The sequence below is a fragment of the Halictus rubicundus genome, chromosome 16 (genome assembly GCF_050948215.1).
Source record: "Halictus rubicundus isolate RS-2024b chromosome 16, iyHalRubi1_principal, whole genome shotgun sequence".
Taxonomy (NCBI): domain Eukaryota; kingdom Metazoa; phylum Arthropoda; class Insecta; order Hymenoptera; family Halictidae; genus Halictus; species Halictus rubicundus.
Window position 1 is genome coordinate 3,503,409 of NC_135164.1, and position 25,199 is coordinate 3,528,607.

General features: G+C 35.3%; 3 protein-coding genes across 7 annotated transcripts in view; 1 reads left to right on the plus strand and 2 right to left on the minus strand.

The window, feature by feature from the left end:
* The window catches only part of Thw (chitin-binding domain protein thawb), a 35,540-nt gene extending 23,826 nt beyond the window's left edge, over positions 1-11,714 (minus strand). For 4 of the 5 annotated variants that reach the window (XR_013083611.1, XM_076802120.1, XM_076802119.1 and 1 more), the window contains exon 1: positions 1,857-2,920. Coding sequence is in view for 1 of the 5 variants with exons in the window: in XM_076802122.1 (XP_076658237.1) it covers positions 11,558-11,712 (155 nt within the window). In the remaining 4 variants the exon portion in view is untranslated. Of the gene's footprint in view, positions 1-1,856; positions 2,921-11,557 lie in introns of those variants that run through there. The other variant, XM_076802122.1, reaches the window with a different exon arrangement.
* Positions 11,715-13,226: 1,512 nt separating this feature from the next.
* On the minus strand, positions 13,227-17,602 carry Naus (cortactin binding protein N-terminal like nausicaa). The gene is made up of 6 exons (XM_076802123.1): positions 16,933-17,602; positions 16,627-16,728; positions 16,266-16,496; positions 15,558-16,179; positions 15,316-15,411; positions 13,227-14,878 (listed from the first exon to the last, which is right to left on the minus strand). Exons 1-6 carry the CDS (start codon positions 17,200-17,202, stop codon positions 14,727-14,729), a joined length of 1,473 nt encoding a protein of 490 aa, XP_076658238.1. The 5' UTR covers positions 17,203-17,602; the 3' UTR covers positions 13,227-14,726.
* A 483-nt stretch (positions 17,603-18,085) lies between these two features.
* Positions 18,086-24,863, plus strand: LOC143362084 (chitin synthase chs-2). Its single transcript, XM_076801925.1, has 18 exons — positions 18,086-18,297; positions 18,436-18,674; positions 18,765-19,061; positions 19,147-19,818; positions 19,898-20,322; positions 20,397-20,640; positions 20,722-20,996; positions 21,097-21,307; positions 21,392-21,639; positions 21,734-21,926; positions 22,038-22,192; positions 22,309-22,608; positions 22,675-22,862; positions 22,977-23,295; positions 23,365-23,541; positions 23,619-23,786; positions 23,868-24,102; positions 24,179-24,863. The coding sequence occupies exons 1-18, from the start codon at positions 18,134-18,136 to the stop codon at positions 24,403-24,405; spliced, it is 4,737 nt and encodes a 1,578-aa protein (XP_076658040.1). The 5' UTR covers positions 18,086-18,133; the 3' UTR covers positions 24,406-24,863.
* The last annotated feature ends 336 nt before the right edge of the window (positions 24,864-25,199 follow it).

The following is a 25,199-nucleotide window of genomic DNA, read 5'->3' on the forward strand; positions in this document are numbered from 1 at the left end:
AAAATACTCACTTTTAATGCTCCGTAAACCTAGTGTTAGAATCATTAACCCTTAGCACTCGAATGGCGACTGTAAGGCGCCACTAAAAATTGCTGTATCTTTATTCAAAATATTTTTTACATTATTAAATTTGTTCGTATTTGATAAATTACTAAACATTTCAGTATTGTACTAGTAGATTGCACCATTTTCGTATGTATAACATGAAAAGAAAAATATATAGAAGGGAAGTATTCTAGGTCGGAAGAAATGTTTCGTTTTGGAGTTATAACAGCTTCGAGTGCAAAGGGTTAAGATTCTAAGGACGTGAGAAATTATTTAGCAAATTTATTTCCTTGGGTAGGATATATTTTTTGTTTAAATATTGCCACAAACGTGGGTAACACGTTCTTGTTATAAAGTAATGGGAAATAGTCGCTTTTAGTGCCCCCGTGAACCTAGTGTTAAATCAGCGCACAGTGCGGACAAAAGGCCTGTTTTCGGCACTTCTTGTAGTTTGGTTATTAATGTATATATAGAGGAAATTGTTTACAGACAATTATATTTACCAATATAGTTACTAATTTTAACAAAAAAAAAATTTTTAGAAAAAAAAATTTATTATTAGAAATTACCAAATTTATTTTTAAAAACTAAGAAGTTTAGTACAAAATTATTAATAAATGAACCATATGTAAAATTAACAATAATAAACTTAAACAAATTATAATACTAGTGAATAAAATGAATAAACTTAACAAATCGCTATTCGCTATCCGAGTCATTCTCAGTACTTTGATTGCGACCCAAAATCATTGACTCTCGTGATCTTGCACATCTCGATCTATCCTTACATTCTTATTACTTTTTCAATAGTTATAAAACATATATTAAAAACAAATTAAAAATACATAAAAATTATTGATATATAATTATTGCAAAATTGTATTATGCATAAAAATGATTATTATATGATTATTATTAACAATTTACATCCTAATACGCATGTTTTGCAAAAGAAATGTATTTCATATCGTGATATACACGAATATTGAACTTTTCCAGTAAAGTTCCCACTGTAACTGTGGCGAACAAATGGCAAAATTTTTTACAACCAAATTTGTTTACGAATGTATACTTATTGTTAATTATTCACAGAAAATGAAATTTAACAATATAACTAATACATTTAAAAAGAAAACAACAAATTTTCCACGATAGATCCCAAAGGAAAGGTATGGACACTTCTTAAAAAGTTTATAAAATTGAGAGTCGCAAAAAGTCGCAGACCAAACTATGAAATTCTTAAACTATAATAAGTAATGTATCCGAATATGCATGAATCTCGGGATATATTTTGCCGTTTTTGTTTTATGTTAATTTGAAGTTTTATATGCAATTAACAAATAAAACCACCGTTGAAAATTTGTACAAAAAATAAATCTACTTTATTAAATGTATAAAGAATGCATATTCCTTGGTAAGCACTTCCCATTACACAGAATTATTATTGCACACTAGTGCATTTTTGGCACTTTAGAGAGTGCCTCCATGGCCAAATTTTCTTACAAAAATCTAAATTTGGTTACTGATGCATATGTAATGGTAATTAGTCAAAAAAAAATTAAATTTAACAATAAAATTAATAAGTTGAAACAAAAAAAATTATTTTCATGCATAAAAAAAATTGTCAAATGATTTTTAAATGAATAATAATATGAATTTCCTGCTAATATGCAATTCTGCCGAAGGAAATTTTCGTGCATCGTCAAATAAAAATGTAGTGAGATGTGCCGACTTGTCCGCACTGTGCAGCGTGTCGAGATCAATCACGGGGGTAGGGGGTGTGTGAAAAAGATCGTTTTAGAAATACGTACGTGACGTGTGGATGGCAAAACACTGGATCACAGTTTGAACCCCGAACTTCCTGGTGTTTGTTGGTCGGCTCTCAATAATACGAGAAAGCACACATCACCCGTGACCGGAGTAATCTCTGGGTGCTCTAACGTATCACTGACCGCGTGAACCCGTGGCCGGCGCACGGAGCGTGTGTCGTGCAGGTGCGAGAGGAGCACAGCGTACCGGCAGGTGAGCACCGGCGCATCAGAGAAAGAGAGAGAGAGAGAGAGAGAGAGAGAGAGAGAGAGAGAGAGAGGAAGAGGGGAAGAGAGGAAACCAAGCTAGGAGAGGAGACAACAGAGTCGAAGGGCCGCGTCTCGGTGTCGTTCGTATCCTATATCGTGTGGTGTCGCGTCGCGAATGAGACGTACGACGATACTGAGGAGCCGTCGGCTAGGCATGCAAACCTCATAGCCGCGCAAAGGATCTCTCGATCCTCCGCTCCTCGTCTATCGGACTATCACGGCTCCGCTACCTTTGTCCCTCTCTCCCATTCACGGAACGATCTTTCCGTCCTGTTCCCATCCGCAGGCCCCGCTCACTTCCTCGCTTTCTCGCTTCTTCGTTCTGCTTGATCCTCCCTCTGATGTTAACCCGCTCCTCTCGCTTGCTCCTGTCCCCTAACCCCTTCGCGATAGCCCCCTAACCGCGCGCTAGGTGCATCGGGCGAACCTAGCGCACGCGCTTCACGCGCTGCTTACCTTTTACCATCCTCACACCCACTCTCACCTTCTTCCTCCCCTTCCGCCACCCTCGGCCCCGCTCCTCGCCCGTCGCTACGTGTCCTTTCTGTTTCACCACTCTCTTCCTCTTTCTGTCTCCCTCGCAAAATTTTTCCGCGTAACCCTCGTGCGCGCTCCATCTGGTCATCTTCCTTCTATGTGACCCGATGCTATCTCCGGTGCTTTCTCTTTCTCCTTCGTTTCTCCCGAGAGACAGTTTCTGCTCGAAGAAATGTGTATTAGCCGCCTTCCTGGCCCGCCTTCCTCTTCGGTTTTCCTCCTCGGCGAATCCTTACATCCCGTCTTCTTTCGTCTCCTGCCTCTCCGTCCATCTTTTTCCCTCAAACCCTTCCAGAACCCCCCCACCCCCGGGCCCGGCGTTTGTTACACTTGTTGCGAGGACTTGTTAGAGCCGCTTTCATTTTTTTCTCCGACCTTTCTCGCTCGTCCCTGGAGCTCCATTCCGAGAGATTACACCTGCCTTCCTTAATTATTTTTCCCGCGATTCTCAGCGTTTTCCATCGCAACCCCCGGGCTCCACGCCGGCGGAAATTAACCCGTGGTCTTACGGGTCGTCTAATTATTTAGCCGAGGAAAAGAAAAGCTTTCGGGGTAAGAACGCTCCGGACGATGATTATTGGTAAGGCTGGTTTTAACCCACCCTCGGCAACCTGGATCGTTCGAGTCCGCAGCGAGATTTCACCCTTAACACGTTCACGGACAGTAAAAATTTCAGTGAGCTGCAAAAATGGACAGGCAGTTTTTGCTTGAAACTAGTTGTACTATTCGAAATCTGATTAGAAATAAATAATAATAATAAGTTAACCGTCATTAGCAATGACAAATGAAATGTATATTAATTACCAAAAACAAATTTCAATTTGAAATGTATATTAATTACAAAAACTTAAGGTTGTATAAAATTAAATGAATAAAAATTGGATTTAAAATTTGAATGCTATGGCATTCACGTTATTCTGCATCACTATGAAAATGAATGCTATAGCATTTGCGTCCGCGAACGTGTTAAATTTTATTTCTTTCTGATGTTTATTTCTTTTTTCCTGTTACAGTGATCCACCGTTCAATTTCATCGAAACTCGATCGGATCCACGGACCATCCCCACTCTTCTCCCACCACTTCGTGCCTCGAGGTAAGGAAAGAGAATAAATACAATACTGATGCGCGAAAAGACAGCGCTACCCTATTCGCGAGAACTGGTGGTTTTCGACCGTAGGGAAATTTAACCCCTTAACTTTTGTACGCTCGAGTTAATTCGAGCGCGCTGAACAGGCCAAACTGTGCACACTCGAGATAATTCGAGCGGCGTTGTATTATATGCTGCTATAATTTTTCACACTCGAATATAATCGAGAATTGAAAATAACAATGTGAAAGCAAAGAAAAAAAATCGTTTTATGGATATTTATCATTTACGTGGGATCGTAAGCTATAATACTTATTTATTCAAGAATAAAATATAGCCTTTTTCCATGGAACAAAAGCGCAGTATACTAAAAATTGATTTTTTTGGCCGGTTTTTTTCAAAAAAACTGTACGTTAAGGGGTTAACCGTGGATTACTGTTGACGCTGTAAACATTTGATTATTGTATTGAAAAAGGGACTTCAATACGTGTTCCAGAATTTTTTGTTAGATTTCTTTGAAAGCCCGGAACAGTAAAAAAATCAGTCGCGAATATGAACGAGCCAGGTTGCCCGCGAAACGTGCAAAAATCATGCTTGAGGGTTAAGAAATACTGTTATGATAAGGGGACTTATCCCGCGTTCGAGAAATTCGAAAGTTTTTCCGAGAAAGTTTTTAAAGAGGACTTCGTGACGGGTCGGGGGTTGAACGACCTGTTGACCGGGTAACTTTCTGAACTTTCTGGACGCTCGCATAACCGTAATTAACGTTTTACTTCAAAATTCAGGGAATCGAGAGAAATGAGCGAACTGTTCGTTACCTTTGCGACAGCTGTGCGATTTCAATTAGGATGGCCAAAGGTTTGGTTTTTCGCAAAATTAACATAATTGCGCTTCTCGGTTTTTTTTTTTGATCAACGAAGGTTACGAATGTTTGGGACGAACGAAGACGATTTGACGTCCCGTTTTACGATTTAAACTACTACGAAACATTTTTCTATTGTCTTGCGACGATGTTCACATATGTTTAAATAGGTTTAAATATGATAAAAATATTTTTCGACCGCCGACGTGCTAAACAGAGTTCAAAGAAAGTAAACTGGAGACATGACACAACTGTTGCGCAAGACGGAAGCTTCTCGAGTGACATACAAAAGGGGAAAGGAATTGGTAGGAAGTTGCTAGTCGCGAACACAGAGTTGGGCATTGTTTCAATAAAAAAGTGTACCAAATCAGAACCGAAGAAATCGTGACTAAAAATTAGAAAGATCCGAACTACCGTAACCTTCATTTAGTGTCACGTCTTAAAGAAACATGTCTCGCAGCACAGACAGAAAGGAATGAATAATTGTACAATGTGTAAAAGTTGTAAATGGGTGAATATTCGCTCGGAGAAACGCATGGGGGTTAACGATGAGAAACCAAGAGCTTCGCGAATCATTATCATTCGTTCGGTGAAATCAACCATTTTATACAGTAGGAATCAGGACAATACCGTCCGCTCCACTTGCAAGTTGAACAGCAACGAACTTACCCATTGTCTTTTATATTTTAGCAATCTCTTTGAAAAGTATTCGCGTCAATTTGCAACGTGGAGCGAGAGTTAATCCAATGGGGTATACTTAAGACGATCATTTCGCTCCCTAATGTCCACTTTGGCACTCGACGGTGTTGCGCGAGAGCCTTCCATCTTGGATGGCTCCGGAGTATTCCCAAACCGTGAAGAAATCCAAGGGGATTGCGCACGTGAACGTTGCGAAATCGCGGCGTATCCACGCATTCGATACGAAAGAATTCCCAAAAACCCTTCGCCGGAACGGACGGCTGGCAATTAGAAATCTGAAACCTCGCACAAAGGACAATCGCTGTAACCGTTCTTATCCGCCGGGATTATGTTCACACGTCCCGCTGAAATCACGGTCGCGTTTGGTGCGCGAGAGGAGATGAGATACATGCTTAAATAACTCGATACATTTTTTCGTGTACATAATTCCACAGTTTATGAGAACGTAATTTCCATCCATTTATAATTTATACAAGAGAAACTGTTTATTTATGTATGTTTGCGTGTCGGTCTCTCTCCTTTTCTCTCTCTCTCCCTCTCTCTCTCTCTCTCTCTCTCTCGCTCGCTCTTTCTTTCTCTCACTCTCTCATTGTCTCTCTTTCACCCTTTCTCTCGCGGTCGACTCGTTCACTCACTCGCTCTCTTTCTGTGTGTGTGTGTGTGTGTGTGTGTGTGTGTGTGTGTGTGTGTGTGTACAAACGGAATAATTTTATTCATGTCCTTGTTATAAACTCTACGTTGTGGGAACGAAATTTGCTTACAGGGGTTTCGAAAGATGCGCTGTACCACGGCGAACGAGAGGATTTCTAAGCCGAAAATTATTCTTTTATCCTCGCGCGATCATTGTTCGCGAGCCATTCGCGCCACCGACGATGAAAATCGCGATACGGGCGTGCTGTATGCTCGATGAATATTCCGCGAACTAACACGAGGACCGTCCAGAAAGTGACAACCGAATACACGCGCGTGGATATGTACAAAAAATTGTTTTAAACATAGGATTGGCCAAATAAGCGTTTTCGTCTTCGGATCGAAATAAAATACAAATCGAGGCTTGCCTCAAATATATTCGCGTTCCGTTTCAATCCGAAGATATGCCACTCAGTTTAGATAATCCTGTGTACCTAATGCACAATATTCCTGTACAGTGAACTCTCGATATATGTCAACACCCCGGGTCTTGTATCTTATGTTTACACTCCTCGGCGCGTCCGAGGCCTCTCGAGCTTCGCCCCCGCGGTAGGGGGGATAATTCCGCGACGTTTATCGCACAGGCCTTCGCGACATATATAGAGAAATCACTGTATGTACATGTTTCGCTACTAGTCTGTACAATCACCTTTTATCGAAACATTTGTGAATTGCCCCGAGGGGCAAACGACATCAGAGAAATAGATACTACACCTTGCTCCTTTTACGTAGAACGCCATGCCAACCCCAAACCGGCAATAAATCTCTCAAGGTGTAGGAACAGATGAGAATTGCTAGGACTACGCGGGGGATGCTAAACATTTTCAACTCCTTCAATGAGATTTGAAAATTGTGTCATTCGCCAGACTTCGCGGTCGGCGAGACTTTTGATTCTGAGGTACACTCTCGACACAGCGAGCAACTATTGTACAGCAATGCTGCTCCGCGTACAGTAGTGCACGATTAAGCGTCCGCGATCGGGACCGAATGTGGACACTTAAGTGGGGAAGGTTGCTTCTGAGAATTCAACTGAAAGAAAGACAGGGGATGTGTGTGTGAGATGCAGATACAGATAGCTCAGATTTTATGGAATCGGGTGGGGGGTAGCGGCGGACGCTTAAGTGTGTCCTACATACCGTGTGTTTCATTAACACTAGATTTACGGGACCCGTCAAAATGACGGATTCTAATATTTTTAAATTGCGAATATTGAGATTGTAAGAATGCATCCGTGAGTAATTATTTAACAAATTGATTTCTTCGGGTACATATTATTTAAAAAATGGCTACAAACTTTAATAGATACATTCATGTTATTTTTATTAAGTAATGTAAAATAGTCATTTTTAGTGCTCCGTGAACCTAGTGTTAAATGCGAAACAAACGATGACACGCGATCAAATCGCGCCAGAGTTGACCGCATAGCTCTCGCTTTCTGGACGAACAACCGACGCGAAAGAGATACAACGCGATCCTCTCGTTCCGTTTGCGATCCATAGATCGCGGGTACGATTGGTGCAACGCGCCTTTTAGGGAACACTGCGAGTCCGCTACTCAATATCACTAAATTGAATATTCAACATCGTTACGCGACTGGCCCACGTCGTTGGAAAAAAATTCTGTCCGCCCTCAAATCATCGATGACGTATTCATAGAAACCCGTAGAAAATAAATTGCTTCGTACGCCTGGCTCTGTCCGCGTGTTACAGTTGCGTAACAGAAGCTGTCGGCGGACACGACGGTCACGTGAATAAAAAATAATGCTACTTCGCACAGAAGTATTGTCAGGAAAGACAGCGATCGATTCATCGGTGTGTCGCGGAGTTGCCTGTTCTCGAGAACATTCGATAGTGTTAGTTTATTTTTCTATTGTTCGTCGAACGCAAACCGGATCGATCATACCACCGAATACATGCACTGTCGTCGGATAAATCCTGCTCGAAATTTGCATCCGTACATCATACGCTTGTATACTGGCAATGCACGCAATTACGTCAGGCAAGGCAGTGATTATAGCATACACGTTTGTTTTTTTTTTTTTTGGGTCATTTCACGTCTGATCGATCGGAATTCAGAAATTACCAATTTGCTGCACGGGAACTGGCCGCGATCTTTTGTTCAGTTTGATTCCTTGCACTTTCGCCAACGAAATCATTTTTAACGTAATTATTGCTGGGCCGAGTGGTAAGTGCACTGTGAATTTTTATATAGGATCTTAGGAGAAGTGGGGCTCTTTCTAATCTCCGCGCGTTATATTTGATCCGCGGGGTCCTGATCCCACACTTATGTATCTCTAGCGATCGCCATAGCCTAACAGTTAACATACTCTTAGCATTATTCTCGTAGTCGGGAAGGAAACGTTTGATTCCAGCTTCTGCAAGTTAGTACTATAAACGGTATATTTGTATAAACGTTCGCAGTGTAGTTGCAAATAATTAACGCTCGTCTTGGGGAACATTTATGTTTCCTCGTCGGAACTGAATCATCTATTCTAAATGGTGGTGAATATAAGATTGATTTCATACAGCTTATTATCATATGAACTCTTAACAGGTTCGGAAAAATACAATATAAACTCAACAGGTTTATAATAATCGAAAGTATGTAATGAGTTGATCTCGATTGTAAATTATCTAAAAATACAAAATTTAAGAAAAAGATAAAACATGATTTCTAATAAAATCGTATACAAACTCTTTAAAGGAACTTTAAACGAAGATTCATGACACCTATTTACAAATTCCGCTTCGGAACAAATTGTTAGGAATTTTCGTTCGCAAAAGTGCGAATCAAATATGTCCATCAGTGAGAGTGGCCATTTTCTGTGCAACAACCTGGTATTATCAAAGTTGCTATACTGTCAGTCGAGTATAGACCTTGCTATCCCAAGCAATCTCAAACTATCAATTGATCCTTACACACTTTATACCCTATCAATGATTGATGAACGGGGAACAGGGGAGCGGGGCAAAGGAGTCAAAACGAATGACCACATCAAAGAAATTCTATCTCGTGAATTCAACGTTAAATGACCCCGTCGTACTTTTCCCTACCTAAAAGTATTTAATATTTGTTTCTTTATTGTTAACATGATACACGTTTCTAATTCTCTGTGTCGCATAAACATTTATTATTCACGTCCACGGTATCGTTCTTTTTTTTTTTACAGATAGCGTGTTTACAACGATACTAACTCATCTAATGACTTTTTCTCTCTCACTCATACTCTCTTTCTTTCTTTCTTTCTCTCTTGCTCTCTTTTTCTCTGTTTCTGTTCAACGTAATTCGGAACGGGTCGCGAGTTAATAAACTACAGAATCTACAAGAGTCTACCTTAAATAATTCGAATAATCCGATTTCGATTCGACTTCACGGCTATAGTACAATGTTACAAGCATGGTTTCGTGGTGGATCGTCAATAATCACCGGCGGATCCATTCGGATTAGTCCGCCTGGTCTGAGATCTAGCGATATAGATTAATAATGTCTTATATTTATTACGTAAAGTAAGATCAATCGATGAACGAGCAGTTCGGGTAATGCACGTTTCTTTCTTTGTTCTTTTGTTTCTTTTCTTTTTTTTTTTTTCGTTGATTCAGAAACGTTTACAGATCCCGCGCCGTGTGGTTCCAATACGCTAACCCAAGTATCATTTAGTTTTCTCTCTTTTTTTGTTTTGTTTCACACGGTATACAGGACTCAGACATTCTTAAACTTTAGTAGTAATGCTTACTGGGTTTCTTTTTTTTTCCTACCCTCGGTTAAATCAACGTGGCTTTGTCTGAAATCATATTCACGAGCTCTGAATTGTGTTCGTGCACGTTAAACATTTCGATTCATCAGGCACCCAAAAAAGGCTGGCTCTAGTCAGGTCATTCTTCTTGGACAGTATATTTGTAATAATGGTCCGAAGAACGATTGAAATAACGTGGAATGTTGTTGTGAATTTTCTATCTTTCATAATATATTTATTTGCTAAAGTGCAACTGTTAAGCGAAACGACCCTCAAGCCTTAACTAATTTTCAATGTTACTCGTTAGTAGACTACAGCTTTTTTTAATATAAATTTCTAATTTTCGGAATCATCTTACGAAAACCATGGTTAAAGGCAACTACCGAATTACAGTGTTTACTAAATTAGAAACGCAACAACAACGTGAATGCTTTACGTTTTTGTTTCATTGTGCTCTACGAGTTTACATTTGTTATTATTACATGATATAGTCTGTTTATTAGACATACTGTATTGTCGTGCGATGTCATTATAAGACACTTGTTTCACAAGAGTGACATTTTGGTAATATTGATTTAAGGTGTTAATATGAAATAGTCAAACGAGTATAAATTAGTCACAAGTATAAATTAACACATTCAGGCAGTTTAGATATATTAATCGCTTGTCTACAATTAAATGGGTCAATTTTGCTTAAACATTTATCATTATTAATCATTCTCCCGATCCCTTCTTGGATTAAATGCACGATCGTTTTTTTAGTATTCTGACATTTCATTAAAGAACCATACACATCTAAATAAATTAAGAACATTGACATTCAGAAACAGATCCTGCAGCTTGACAAAAGATCAAGAATGACCATATGATCATGCTGTTTACAAAACATCGTTCTGATACGTATAATATTACGATATTTTAGGAAAGGCAATCCGTGTTAATGAATCCCAGTTTACTCGAAAACACCCTCTACCCACCATTTTTTTAGCTTCTACAAATTAGTAATGTATGTTTTTGTATTATTGAAACCACTCATTTAATAACCCTAAGCACGTGACCATATCTCCTATATGTGTTAATAGCGACAATATGACCATACAGTAAGTATAAAAGAAGGAATAAATGTGATCTCAGTCAACCATCCACTCAAAGTCCTCGTCGTTAAAGAAATACCAAGAAGAAATAACACTTTCCACTGATCATTCGGATAAAGAGGAGATAGCTTTCTTGGGAACCCAATGAGTCGTCCAAAGTTATTAACAGAATGAAGAAATGTGATAAGAGTGAGAGATACAAGAAAGTTTACAGTATTGACACTTAAAATCATATTCCATTATCTATTCCGATTAGCTAGACGGTTAACGGCCATAATCTGCTACGACTCCCAATTCGGATTCGACCGGACGATGAGAAAAGGACACACGCACATTGGTAACAAGTCCCTTGTACTTTCCTCAAACGTAGAGTTATTTTTGAAGAAATCAGAACTAGATTATTATGTGGAGAAGAATTGGGGAACCGCAGCAGGAAGAACCCTCCGGTGCACAGGTCGGGTCTGCAGGATCCACAAAAAAGTAATAATTAAATTTAAACTAAACTACCTACTAGTAAACCTACTTATTTCTGTCGTAAATGCACAAAAATTCGCAGTCTAATTATTACCATGAATCTATAGACGAAGGGTTGAGTTAATGGGACCCTGCGGGTACACTGTTGGAAGCGCTGTCTACCTGTGCACCAGAGGGTTGAACAGACAGAAACAAGACTGAATCGAAAAAGATGTGAAGACATGGCAGGGTTAGGAGACAGGAGCTGCGTTACTAACCTCTTCTTCGGAGGCTTGAGTAAAGGCCGGGTGTGCCTGTTGGGCTTGCGGCGGAGCTGCGGATGCACTAGCAGGATGCGCCACAGCTTGTTTAACCAATTTAACAGCGTCCTGCGTCGCTTGCGACGACTCAACCCTCCTAAGATAAGCAGCATCCTTTTTAGGTGGTACCACCGGTTTATTCGGTGGTACTGGAGGAGGAACTCCACGCGATATCGGTGGCTTTTTCGAGGACAGCATACCAGATGCTTGAACCGCCGAACCAGAGCCAACATGAAAACCAAGTTTGCCTGGAGTTTGCGCCGCCGGTATAAGTTTTACCGCGCCTCCCGGATTAACGGTAGCAGGTACAACCACACGTTTCTCTATAGCCTGAGGAATGAATACACACGAGAACCGATTTAGCCTCAGGGCTAGCCCTTTGATATCACCTCACCACATTAGGGTACATGTAATGATGGGTCTTCGTGCCGCTCGAGTCTCATCAGTTCTCAAGAAGCCTGGCCATACAAACCTCTGACATTCCCTCTCTCGCAGACTCTAGGCTTTCAAGAAACTGATCGTCGAGTGATAATGTTCACCCGATTACTGTGCGACTCGAGCTTTTTGCCTCCATTGGTTAAAAAAAAAAGCCGAACTCGAATCGCTTGAACCACTTACCCTACCTTCTCCACGGTCTTCAGGCCTTCAAGGGGCTGATTGTCGACTGACAATGTTAGTTAGATGACTATTGGAACAAGGAGGTCACAAGTTCGAGCAACTCCAACTTTTGCAAACCAATTAGACTCGAGTTTCTTGACCGACTCAAGCCGACAATGCTTGAAGACCCATCACTAGGTACACGCACAATGGATCAAAAATATAGTGGTACATCCAATTGTTCAGAATTACTAGATTTCTGCATCAACTGTGAGAAGGAGGAAACAATAGAAATTAATTTACACCCTTCACGATCATAATACATTGGAAATGATAGAACACCGATTTTTAACTTCTCTGACATCTATCTTTCTTTTCTTTTCTAATAACTACCCTTTTGACCATACAGTTTTTAGTTTTTATTTTAGCTATCAATATGCTATCTTTGTAGCGTACATTATTGTAAGAAGTTTGAGTGTGCCACTATGATTTCGATCCACTGTAGACTTAGAGCTGGCACCTAAAAGAAACTAAAAGGAGGAATAATTACACCAAGACACCGATCCAAAGCAAAATAAAAAAAGAGAAAATAATAAGTGACTAAATTGTTTAGAGTGGTAGTATTTTCAATGAAGATCATATTGGTACCTAGATAAAGTATAATGTGCACGTTTCAATTTTCTAGCTAGCTCCACTTGAGATTGATGATTCCTGGCAACAGTAAGTAAATCATAGATACCAGCGTGAACTAATATATTGTGTGTAACTTGGTAATGTTATTGGAATACAAAGCATCGAAAAGTAATATAGGGCTTATTCGGCGAGAGATAGTGATCACAGAGTATTTGAGGAATTTGAACCTTCTATTGTGAAAACTGTACGATAATCTACTTTCATTGTTAGGATAGTACATTATACAATTCGAGGAAAATAAAAGATATACAACCAAACCACGTAAAGTTAGCAGTAGCAAGTACAGGGTTGCAATTAGGAGGGCAAGCAGGGAGAATATGTAAATAAGGCTCAAAAGTGAGTTGCATACAGTTTTTTTAATTAAGGAAATAATCAATGTACATACTAAATAGTAATCTTATGTACAAAATAAGAATAGCATAATACAATTTAGATTTAAAATCTGCTCGTGTACTAACTTATATAAAATAATACAGTGTGGTATGGTCAGTATGAGTAAAATTTTACAAACAATGAAAAATCTATATGTGTATGATGCAAATTAAACAGATGCGTGTTATGTAACCTATGTAATAGAAGAAAATCTAATTTCAGCTCTAACTGTACACCGTAAAATTATTTATTTCTATATGTACTGATTCTCTGAACAACTGTTAAAAGTAATGAAGTAATATTAAAACAAATATGTGTTCAATTCAAGATGTCTACATACAACGCATCTACAAGATGTACGTAATCGTCATACCTATGATGCATTTTTTGTTTTCTATGTCACTTTATATATTTTACATTTTATTTTTGTATGTTGTATAAAAATGTAGAAAGTACCTATTGACTGTAATGTAAGTGTTATTCTAATGTATACATACATTTATTTTACCCAGTTCAATAATGGTACTCATTGTTTCTTTTGCATTGTAACAATAAGTACAATCAATAATATACCCGTGTGTTAAAAGAAGAAATGAACCAGTTTTACCCCAAAGCAGTTTTTGTTTGTTACATTGTTGCGTTAAAACTAATAAGAAAAGTAAAAAATGCGCAATAATTGTGTTCTCTAAGAAAGATGACAGAACTTATTTGTAATTATCACTGTTATCATGCAATAATTATATAAATAATGAACATATTACATAGAACATTCAGCTTTCATAAATGATAAGACTAGAACATCTTATGCATATAAGACAACATCAAATTGCATTATTCCTAATGATTTCCCAATTGAAGCACTCTATTATTATAAATAATATAATATAGTTTAAAATATTACTTGTATGATCATTTCTATGCATATATTATATGTATATTAAAGATATATAATATGGAAGTTTTATGTAGTTTATCCTCCCTGCATTTCACTGATACATAGTAGCAAAATAAATTCTATTATCAACTATAAAAATAGTAATAAAATATTCATATTGATTTATTCATTGGTATATCAATATAGTTATATTTTTTAAATATAGTAATAGAACTGTGATTCAGAATTTGTCAGTCAATCTTGTGCCCAATCAAGCATCTATATTTGTTGAATCTTTTCTACCACATTTTATTTTGTAGGTCTTCATTAATTATCTGTATCATTTAAGCAGTTTACTATTATCTAGTTTAGAATATATGTACTATTAATTATGACGTTATGTATGATGCATTTTGTAAAGATCTCATACAAGTCTGGTGCATAAAAAATAATTACATATTAAAAATCAACATAAAATGTTGAAATAAAAGATATACTACATTTTTATATCATAAAAACTATATTATTAAACAAAATTTCTTATTGTAAATGTATGCACAAATATATATATAATTCTCATTCTATGTATTCTCATATTAAAGTAGAATGAAAAGAAAAATGAAGATAATTTACCTGTGTATCTGAAGAAGTTGTAGTCTCCCCACCGGTAGACGTAATGTTGGACGTGTACGTGACCCCACGTAATGCTTGTCCAGGAGTTACTGATCTAGCAATCCCAGTAGCTATAAGAAAAATTTTGATACGTTTTATGGATCTCTATAGATTATAGACTATAGGGATTTTGACTATAGTGCTATTTGACTTTTATAGTACTTATGCTAAAAATATAAAAATATTCTACATAATTTTGTACAAAAGTAACACAATGAATATGTAATATAAATTTTTCGTTCAACCTGTATTTGAATGAACCAGCACTGAATAATAGATTTTGGACATTAGCATGATTTTTATAAGAAGGATGTACATATTCGACATATAGGAGTAATATGTATTGCAAGTATAAACTTCAATTACCATTTAGTTTTATAATTAACTGTGAAAATGTAATTTGTTAATTCACCCATTGTTATGCAAGACGAATACTCTCTTAAAGAAGATATGTCCAAAATATTTTAACTGTCTATCCTATTTCAACTTTAGGGTAAGCTGTTCTTACTTGGACCGCTGACAGGAACACTAGATACCGTGGCAGTGGGCTGAACAACTTTGCTACTAACCATTGGCGTCCCAGTGCCCAATACTGTGCCTTTAACTGCATATAAAATATAATTTTAAGATAAATTCATAATCACACAGAGTATGTTAACAGTTATATTACTTTGTATTCATAAAAAAAGTGAGGTAAAAGTAAAATTGAATTGTACTATCATCTCATGGTATCTATTATTCGTTACATACTTGTTTGTGGAGCACTAGCAGGCCTAATTGTAGGTATAGCAACTGAGCTAACTGGTTTGGCTGGAGGAGGTGGTGGAGTTGTACCCACTCCTCTTGGAGAACCACGTGTATGAGATTCTTTCAACACATCCATTTCATTTCTAAGTTTTTCTAATTCTAATTCGAGATCTTTCACCCTCTTCTCTTCTTTTGCTAAAGCTTGCCTATACTGTTGCCTTTCCATATCGAACTGTGCAAGTTGTTTTTCTAACTCTGCTTCCATCTGTAAGGATTTCTTACTTTCTTCTTCGAGTCCTTCAGCCATGGAATCTATTCGTACTTTTTCCTCACTTAATATCTGTGCCAAATCCTCTGATCTTTTTCTTTCTTCTATATATTTCATGATTATTTTTTTACGTTCAGCCAACAGAAGAAGTACTATTTGCTTTTGTCGTGTTTTCTCTTCCTCTTGAGCATCATTTGCTTTCTTTAAATCTAGTTCCAGTCTTTTTTTTTCTTGTTTTTCTAATTCTAATTCTTTCTTCAATCGTGTCCTCTCTTTTTCAAGTCCATATGTAATATCGTCGCCTTGGGCAGTATCGTGCTCGTGTTTCCGTTTCTCTTCTTCTAATTCCTTGATTACCTGAAATGAAATAAATAGAGATTGCACAGAGAAAACATTGTTCATAACATAAAAGACATTATATATATCTGAAATGAATAACATACTGCTCGGTGTCTAAGTTCAGCATCTTTAAGAATTTTGGTCATCCTAGACTTCATACGTCTTTGTTGTTGAACAAGTGCTTCTAAACTAGCAACTTGTTGATGTATTTGATTTGATTCGTGTCCCATTAATCCTATGTCTCCTATCAACCCCATATCCCGAATAAGTGCAGCATGTGGATCTGTGCTTTTACTCATATATTGAGTATGTAATAGATGTTTCAATTTCTCTGACTAAAAAATACATATAAATAAGAAATTCAACAAAAATATTAGTTGCATTCTTAATGACATTATGTAATATTTTTAATTATTTTAATCGTTTGCACGATCCTCGTTAATCGTTTATAGAAAATAACTTTACCTTTAACAATGCTATTACGATATCCCTTGCCTGTAACTCTCCTTCGAGATGTCCTAACAATTTCAATAAATCACTTTTGCTCAGTTCCATTTTCGGATTACGCTATAAGAAAGATTACAGAAATTACTACCAAGAAATTTGTGGCTTAATATGTAGAGTAAAATCTAAAATCCAAAAATTTTTTTGTAAACACTATGGGTCACTCTATATATTAAATGCAAAAGTTAAATCAGACTTTGGAATACGTTTAAATCACGAATGTGTAGTCCAACTTAAAAGCGTCATAAGTAATAAGGAAGCACGTACTTTCAACGTATTCGAAGAATTTTTGTCAAGTGCTTCTACATTGTTGGGTTGCAGAGTTTGTTGATGCTCTTGCTGTTGCATCGGCGACGGCGACGGTGACGGCGACAATGATGCTGACGAATTTTGTTCGTAAGGTTGCGAGGATGGTGTAGAAGCGAGTGACTGCATCTTTGTAGTGCAGACCGAGGTGGTCGTCGTCGGTCCGGATGATCCATTCGCCGGTGAAATAGTTGAACTCACGGTCGTAGCATTTTGACTTTGCGATGCCATTTTTTAAAAAAACGAATTACCGAGGAGGATCTACCCCTGAAGAATATGAACACTCTCAGGGGCAGAGTACTTTGAAAGTACTCGAATAAAAGTATTCCGCAGTTAAACCCGTTTCAACCTTCGGTATTAATACTTTCATTTGAACAAGGAAGGCTCCGGCCTCAAGAGCCATCAACCTAACCCAGACCTAACTCAGAGCCAGCTTTCAGGACGCTCCGCATCGCTTCACGACTCCCGTATTCCTTTACGAACTTACTTAAATGATGCCGAACAACTTAATCCGGCATTTAACGTTATACGCGATTATTGATAAATCAATTACAAAACGTAATTCACAGACAGAAACCTATCTCGTGAAAGGTGCTACACACGAGATCATTCATTATCGATTATTTGTTATCGAATAGCACGATTCAGAATTCGACTTCGACCTCGAATAGCGGTAAACTTGAAATATCTGCGCAGACCGAATCATATATGTATATGTGTTTATCATATGAATAATTCATTATTTTCTTTCCAATTTTGTAAAAATCTTTTATCTTTTTGTACAATAAAATGAAGCATTATTTTAAACATTTATTTAACAGAGTTTATTTCATATTTGTTACGTATTTGCTAACTACGTTTCTCATTTAAGTTAAATAATCAAAATGTAATAATAAAGTCTCGTGTCAACATATTTTCAAACAAATCACATGTTTACAATGGTTGAAAATGGTTCTTGCTTCACTTTTTTGGTAAATTTGGAAACAATAAAAGGAATTTTGAGATATATGGATAAAGAACTTCTTATCTCTTAGATATATACGATCCCCTATATTTTCTCATTTTCATGTGGTCATAGATAACAATGAACTACTTTTAAGAAATTTGGAATCTTATCAGTTTATCAATATACACGATATGTCGATGAATATTTCGGCAGTAAATGATTCACCGCCTAAGCGGTGAAACACTCTCGGAGAATTTCATTTTCACTATGTCTAATTTGAAAGAGACAAACAATTTAAATTCGTCACTATTCGTCGATTTCGAAAATTATGAGGACGATTTTTCTGAATCCAAAAATGGACATACAATTTCTGAACAATCGTAAGGACATTTAATCAATCACTAATTATTTTAAAATTTGTATTAAAAAGCAACGTTTTACTCGTATTAATACTTTTAATATGTTACAATTTAAATTTCATTAATAATAACTAAATTTTCACTTATTTATAATTCTAGGGTCCAACAAAATGTTTTACCATGGGATATATTTAAAAAAGTTCCAATAAAAAAAGAAAGTGCATCAATGCAAAATAATGAATGGTTCGGTTTTGTTATGCATATTATTAAATTTCTTCTGTATGGTATCATTTTTAGCACTATCCTTAGCTGTGGTTTAATTGCCAAATGTGCAGTCCTTTTTGCAGTTTCACAACTTGATGAAGAACATTCTACACAACTGTGTGATTATTATTCAGGTACTTTTTGTTAGTTATAGAGTATTAGTTTTCTATTTCAAAATGATTCATGTTTCATAAAACATATTATTATGATTATTAATACTACAGATATTAAGGAAGATTTGAATGCAAAAATTTCCAAACAAGGTAGAACAATCTGGACATGGTACATCATCTTTACGTTCCTGGTACCCGAATCTTTTAGCATTTTACAGTCTATATGGTACTATATTTTTGAAAAAAATGAGAAGATGCCCACGAAAAAAAATCTAGCCATTTTTCTTGTGTTGGAAACTCTTCATCCAATTGGTTTAGCACTGTTACTTTTCTACAGTCTTCCGAAGATTAACTCTATAGAAGCTGCAGCAATATGTAGTTGTATGTCTTTCATACCTGTTCTAATAAGTAAGTCAATTTTCTTTTGTCTTCTAGTAGATAGGTAAGAATTTATTGAATTACAATTTTAAAACGCATACCTCTTTTATTACAGATTTACTCTCTCAAAATCAGAAGTATATAGGAACATCTAAAATGTTCATATTAGTTATAGTATGCAATATTTTAGCATTACTTGCTCAAGGATCTGGATTGGTTCTAAATTCGTTTTTACATCATAATATGAATGGCACTCTGATGTGGGTTCTTCCTGTATCGCTTTTATTTTCTTCTTGTCGTTGGTGGATCAATTATGTTTCTGATCATAGTTATTGTGGTAATATTTTTATAATTTTTAACATTTCTTTATGTAATCTATTTATTGTATGCATACCAGCACTGTTGCAACTATCTATTGTTTTGTTCACAGGTCTTATAAAGTTTTTAGCAGCAGTAAGAACGGATATAGAAAATAGCCGTCACTTATTACAAGGATACGTAGCATTTTGGAGATGTTTGATATTCATTTTTAGTGCCTCTGTGATTTCAATTTTTAAAGGAATTCAGTTTCAGGAATTTTTTGAATTTCTAGGAATGAGTCAATACACTGTGGAATTAGTTCCATTTTCAAATTCTTCTGTCCTTGGAAATACACTAAACACAATATTCTACTTCGGAGACAATGAATTTCAGCAAGAAGATACTTTCACTATCACTGTAAATACATCAGTACCTTTATATACTTTTTTAATTCAAATTTTCTGTGGTTTCCTCATATATAGAGTAGGTGAGTACAAGATTTTACAATAATTATATATAATGTAACAATTCATTGCAATATCTAATTGTTCTTAATATTATTATAGCAATATTTGCATATAAAACACAGATGCACAAGTTTGGTGTTGCTCTTCCAATAAGTTTAGTTACACCAGGGACGATATTCTTAATGATAATGTTTTGTATTGTAAAAAACGGAAATTCATGTGTGTTTCATGATTTGCTACCAGATTATCTATTTTTTAAAGAACCCATATATAACGATATAAAAGATTTTATTCTAAGCTGGCGCATATGGTGCTGGATAATATGGTGGTTATCTCAAATTTGGATCTCACTACAATTATGGTTTGATCAAAAAGAGAAACTTGCTTCCGTGGAAACAATTTTCTATAATTCAACGTATGATTCTCTTCTGATTGATCAGTTTATAGGTTTGAATAAGAGAAAGTATCAAATTTACAATGTCGTTGAGGAAGAAGAGCATTTTGATTTGACTACACAGTTCAAGGTATTTATTTCACTCTTCTGTGATAAATTAAAGCTTTTATAATCTGTATGTATTTAGAATAAAAAATCTTTCAGGCTGACCATATACAAGAATTGGAAAGATCAAGTAATTCTGACTCAGGATTTTCAGAAGAAAATACTAACAAAAAAAATGCCTGTACCACTCAAATTTATGCATGCGCTACTATGTGGCATGAAACTAAAGAAGAAATGATGGAAATGATTGGAAGTATATTACGACTAGATAAAGATCAGTGTGCTATGAGAGTTACTCAAAAATATTATAAAATTTTTATCAAAGATTACTATGAATTAGATAGTAAGTAAGATCAATAATCAATATTCTGTGAAATTAATGATTAATATTATTTAAGTGAAAGTAATTTCATCCTTACTTCAGCGCACATATTTTTTGATGACGCATTTTGCTGTATGTACGGTTGTATTGGATCCTGTAATCATTTAGAACATGAAACACAAGTAAATCAGTATGTGACAACATTTTTGGAAACTATGGAAGAAGCTGTGAAAAACCTTGGCATGTGTTCAATATTGCCAACAAAATATCCAACACCCTATGGTGGTCAGCTAATCTGGACTTTACCTGGAAAGACACGTTTAACAGTACACCTTAAAGATAAAAATAGAATACGACACAGAAAAAGATGGAGTCAGGTATTTTAATGTCATTAACATCAATCAGTTGAAAAAGTCAATTCTTACGCGATGAAATCTATTGACAATATTATTTATTTTATTCCAACATTGGACATAGGTCATGTACATGTATTACCTTCTTGGCTATCGCTTGATGGACCCATTGATCGAGGTTGATCGTAAAGAATTAGTAACAGAAAATACTTACATTCTAACGCTAGACGGTGATGTTGACTTTCGACCAGTAGCTGTCAAGGCATTAATTGACTTAATGAAGAAAGATAAGAAATTAGGTGCAGCTTGTGGACGAATACATCCAGTAGGAAAAGGTATTTCTATTCTATAGTGTGCAAAATCGTAATGTTACAACTATTAATTATTAAATTTAAATAAAATGGAACATTTTTGCACAGGTCCAATGATTTGGTTTCAAAAATTTGAATATGCCATAGGGCATTGGCTTCAAAAATCAACAGAACATACTACAGGTTCGGTTCTCTGTAGTCCTGGTTGTTTTTCTCTTTTCAGAGCAAAAGCTTTAATGCAACGTAATGTCATAGCAAAGTATGCAACTAGATCGACTGAACCCAAACATTATATTCAGTACGATCAAGGAGAAGATCGATGGCTTTGCACACTGCTTTTGCAAGCTGGTTGTAGGGTAAAATCTGTGTTATATATTAGTATAAAAATCTTCTTATCAGTAATTTACATAAAGTTTTAACTATGAACCTTTTATTATTTCATTCCCTTAGGTAGAATATTGTGCAGCTGGAGATGCTTATACACATGCTCCAGAAACATTTAAAGAGTTTTATGTTCAACGTCGGCGATGGATCCCATCCACTGTGGCTAACATATTTGACTTATTAAATACATCAAAAGAAACCAGAAAATTGAATAATAATATATGTTGGCTCTATGTTGTATATCAATGGATACTAACAGGTAGGATCCTAAAAATAATTAATAAGAAATAATATGCAAACTGTAAAAAGGTCTAGGAAGCAAGTATTTACATTTCAATGTTATATTTAAACACTAAGCATTATTTTGTAGGTAGTACTATTATTGGACCATCTTTTATTTATTTAATGATGGCTGGTGCATTTGTCACCTCTTTCCAAATAGACAACTGGACAAGTTTTTGGTGCAATCTAATTCCAATAATTGTTTTTCTAGTAGTTTGTTTCTTCTGTGAAGATCGTATACAGGTAATTGGTCCAATAATTATGTATATTAATGTGCAATGTAGCAAAAATTACAAACTGTACAATTAATGTAAAATTGACCTTTCCTTAAGTTTTAACTACATGATCATGTTTTGCAGCTTATTGTAGCTGAAGTTATTACTGTTATATATGGTTTAGTAATGATAGTTGTATTAGTTGGAATATTACTAGAAGTGGCAGCAGAAGGAAGCTTTGCACCCAACACCCTTCTCTTTTTTATTGTCATTGCCCAGTTTGTGCTAACTGGTTTTATGCATCCACATGAAATATCATGCCTGAATTACGCAATCATTTATTATATTACAGTACCATCGATGTATATGTTGCTTATTATTTATTCTATTTTCAATGTACATAATGTTACATGGGGTACTAGAGAATCCAAGCAACAGATAAAGGTACATTTTTATAAAACAATATTTAATTTATTAAATGGTTTAATAATTATAATTTTACTGTTACAGTCATCAGAGGAAAATAATGATTCACAACTCAGACAAAACGACGAATTTAGAAATAATTGGACAAAATCATTTGTCAATTCCTTCAAATATGGTTTTCGTAAAAGTAATTCAGAAAAACAAGAGGAGTATTTACAATCTATTTATAATGCAATAAATGAAATTAATATTCGTTTAGAGAAAATAGAAAGGTAATTAATACAAGGATATATGTTGTTGTAATCTAAAGTAATTGTATTTTAGTTTTTCATTTTTCTAATGGATTAATGATATAATAGATTTGTTAATTTTAAATTGGTATACAGTAACTTCAGGATCAGCAATATGTCAAAAGATAATGCAGAAGTAAGCAGTAACAATGAAACTAGTACACATGATGATAAAAATGATTATGCTATCAAAGATGAATTATATGCAAATGCAGATTTAGAAAGTAGAACTTCAATACAGACGTATAATACTGTTAATAATGAATACTCCAATTATTTAATAAGTCCTCATTGGCTTCAAAATAAACACATGGAACATGGAAATGTAGATTTTCTATCTATATCAGAAGAAAAATTTTGGAAACAATTGATTGCAAAATATTTATATCCTATTGAAAACGATGTAGAAGAACAAGTATGGAACTTAATTATAGGACTAGAAAATTAACAATTATATTTTTTAAAAATATCAAATCTCTTTCAGAAAAAGATTGCGAAGGGATTGATAAACATACGAAACGAGTGCCTTCTCAAATTCTTCACTTTAAATACTTTGTTTGTAGTATCAATTTTTTTATTACAAATTAATAAGGATGTTTTACACTTTCAATGGCCTTTTTCTGTTAAATATAATATAACGTTTGATGAAGTCAGAGAAGAAGTAAGTTTTAGTTTTTTAATTAGCATTATAATTTGCAATGTCATAAAAATTCATTATAATTTAACACTACTTTTCAGATGCACTTAACAAGGACATATATGCATCTGGAACCAATAGGATGTCTCTTCATAGTTGCATTTGTTGCAATTTTATTTATTCAATTTTTAGCAATGCTGGTTCATAGATTTGATACATTTACACACATTATTGCCAATGTTAAATTAAACTTATATTTCTGTGGCAAAGTAATATACTTTTATGTTTGCTATTCCGTAATTCTGTGCCTTAGATTACAATTGCTTCATAAATTAAATTTTATTTTTCAGACAGAAGGTCTATCAGATGATTTAATGACTACGGAATACGTAGGAGATATAGTAGAAGGACTCCAAAATGCAGTAGAAAATGAAACAGTACATACTATGGCAAATACTAAAATGTCATACTCTGGAGCACAGAGAACTATTCAAGAATTGATGGAAGATGTTCAAAATCCTCCAAAGATGTCTCGCAATTTTGAAGTTCTTTTTCAAAGACAATTAAAACAATCTGCTGCATCTGGTATTAATTTTGAATTCATTATTATATTTTATCATATTTCACACTTTTTATTTCATTTATAATGTCATTATCTTAGGTTTGTCTAAAGTAATATCTTCAAATGTACCAAAAGATGCAATAGAAGCATTTGAAAAGCGTCGTTCTAAAATTGTAAGAGGACGTAAGAAAAGATTTGCTCGAAATACTATATCTGATACTAGTGAAAATGATGAAAGACCAAACTATGATATAAAAGACATAGATAAAGCACTAGGAAATCATGAATATGATAACCCAGCCTATCTGAACAATAAAGAAGATTAATCTTCATGTACTATATTTTTATATTTAAACTCGTATACATAAATTTCATGGAAAAACATGTAATATAAGTCACTAAATCTATTAAAAAACTTGTCACTTCGTATATACTTTAGACATTTAACTCTATAAATAATTTTCTAATTAGAAAAGTATTTTTACGATTTTTTACGATGTTTATTACTAAACAAAGTATTAACATACTAATTTTAAAAATCTGACACGTGAAGTATACTTAATATTTAACTTACATATATATGAGTACGGTGTTTATTAAATTAACCTATTTGTGCACATTTTTCTTAATGTAATTTAAATAATGTTTTAATTATATAACGTAAAATAATACAGATCGTATTTCAAAATGAAAAGATAACAAATATTTAAATAATCAATCCCTTTACTTAATAAAGCAATTTCATTTCATTCTTACCCTTACCATTTTTGTCACATCCTACCGTATCGGTCGGAACTAATATGTGGAACCAATATCACAGACGAGATGTAGGGGTACGCCAGTCATCTTATTATACTGTTTCGTATCGCACGATATGAACAGAGAGGAATGAGAGTGCTCACGCCCGGGTTTTCGGCGTTCCCGATATAGTGCTGACATCTGCTCAGCCTTAGCATGGCATAAAACCGGGCCGTCTTTCCTGGAACAGAACCGGGCCGCCTTTTAGCATAAAACCGAACGCACATTATTTTTTTAACCAGGATTAGAACCTACAGCTTAATTATTTTATATGAAATATGTAACTAACATGTAAATCTTGTGTACAAAATCTCTAATTAAT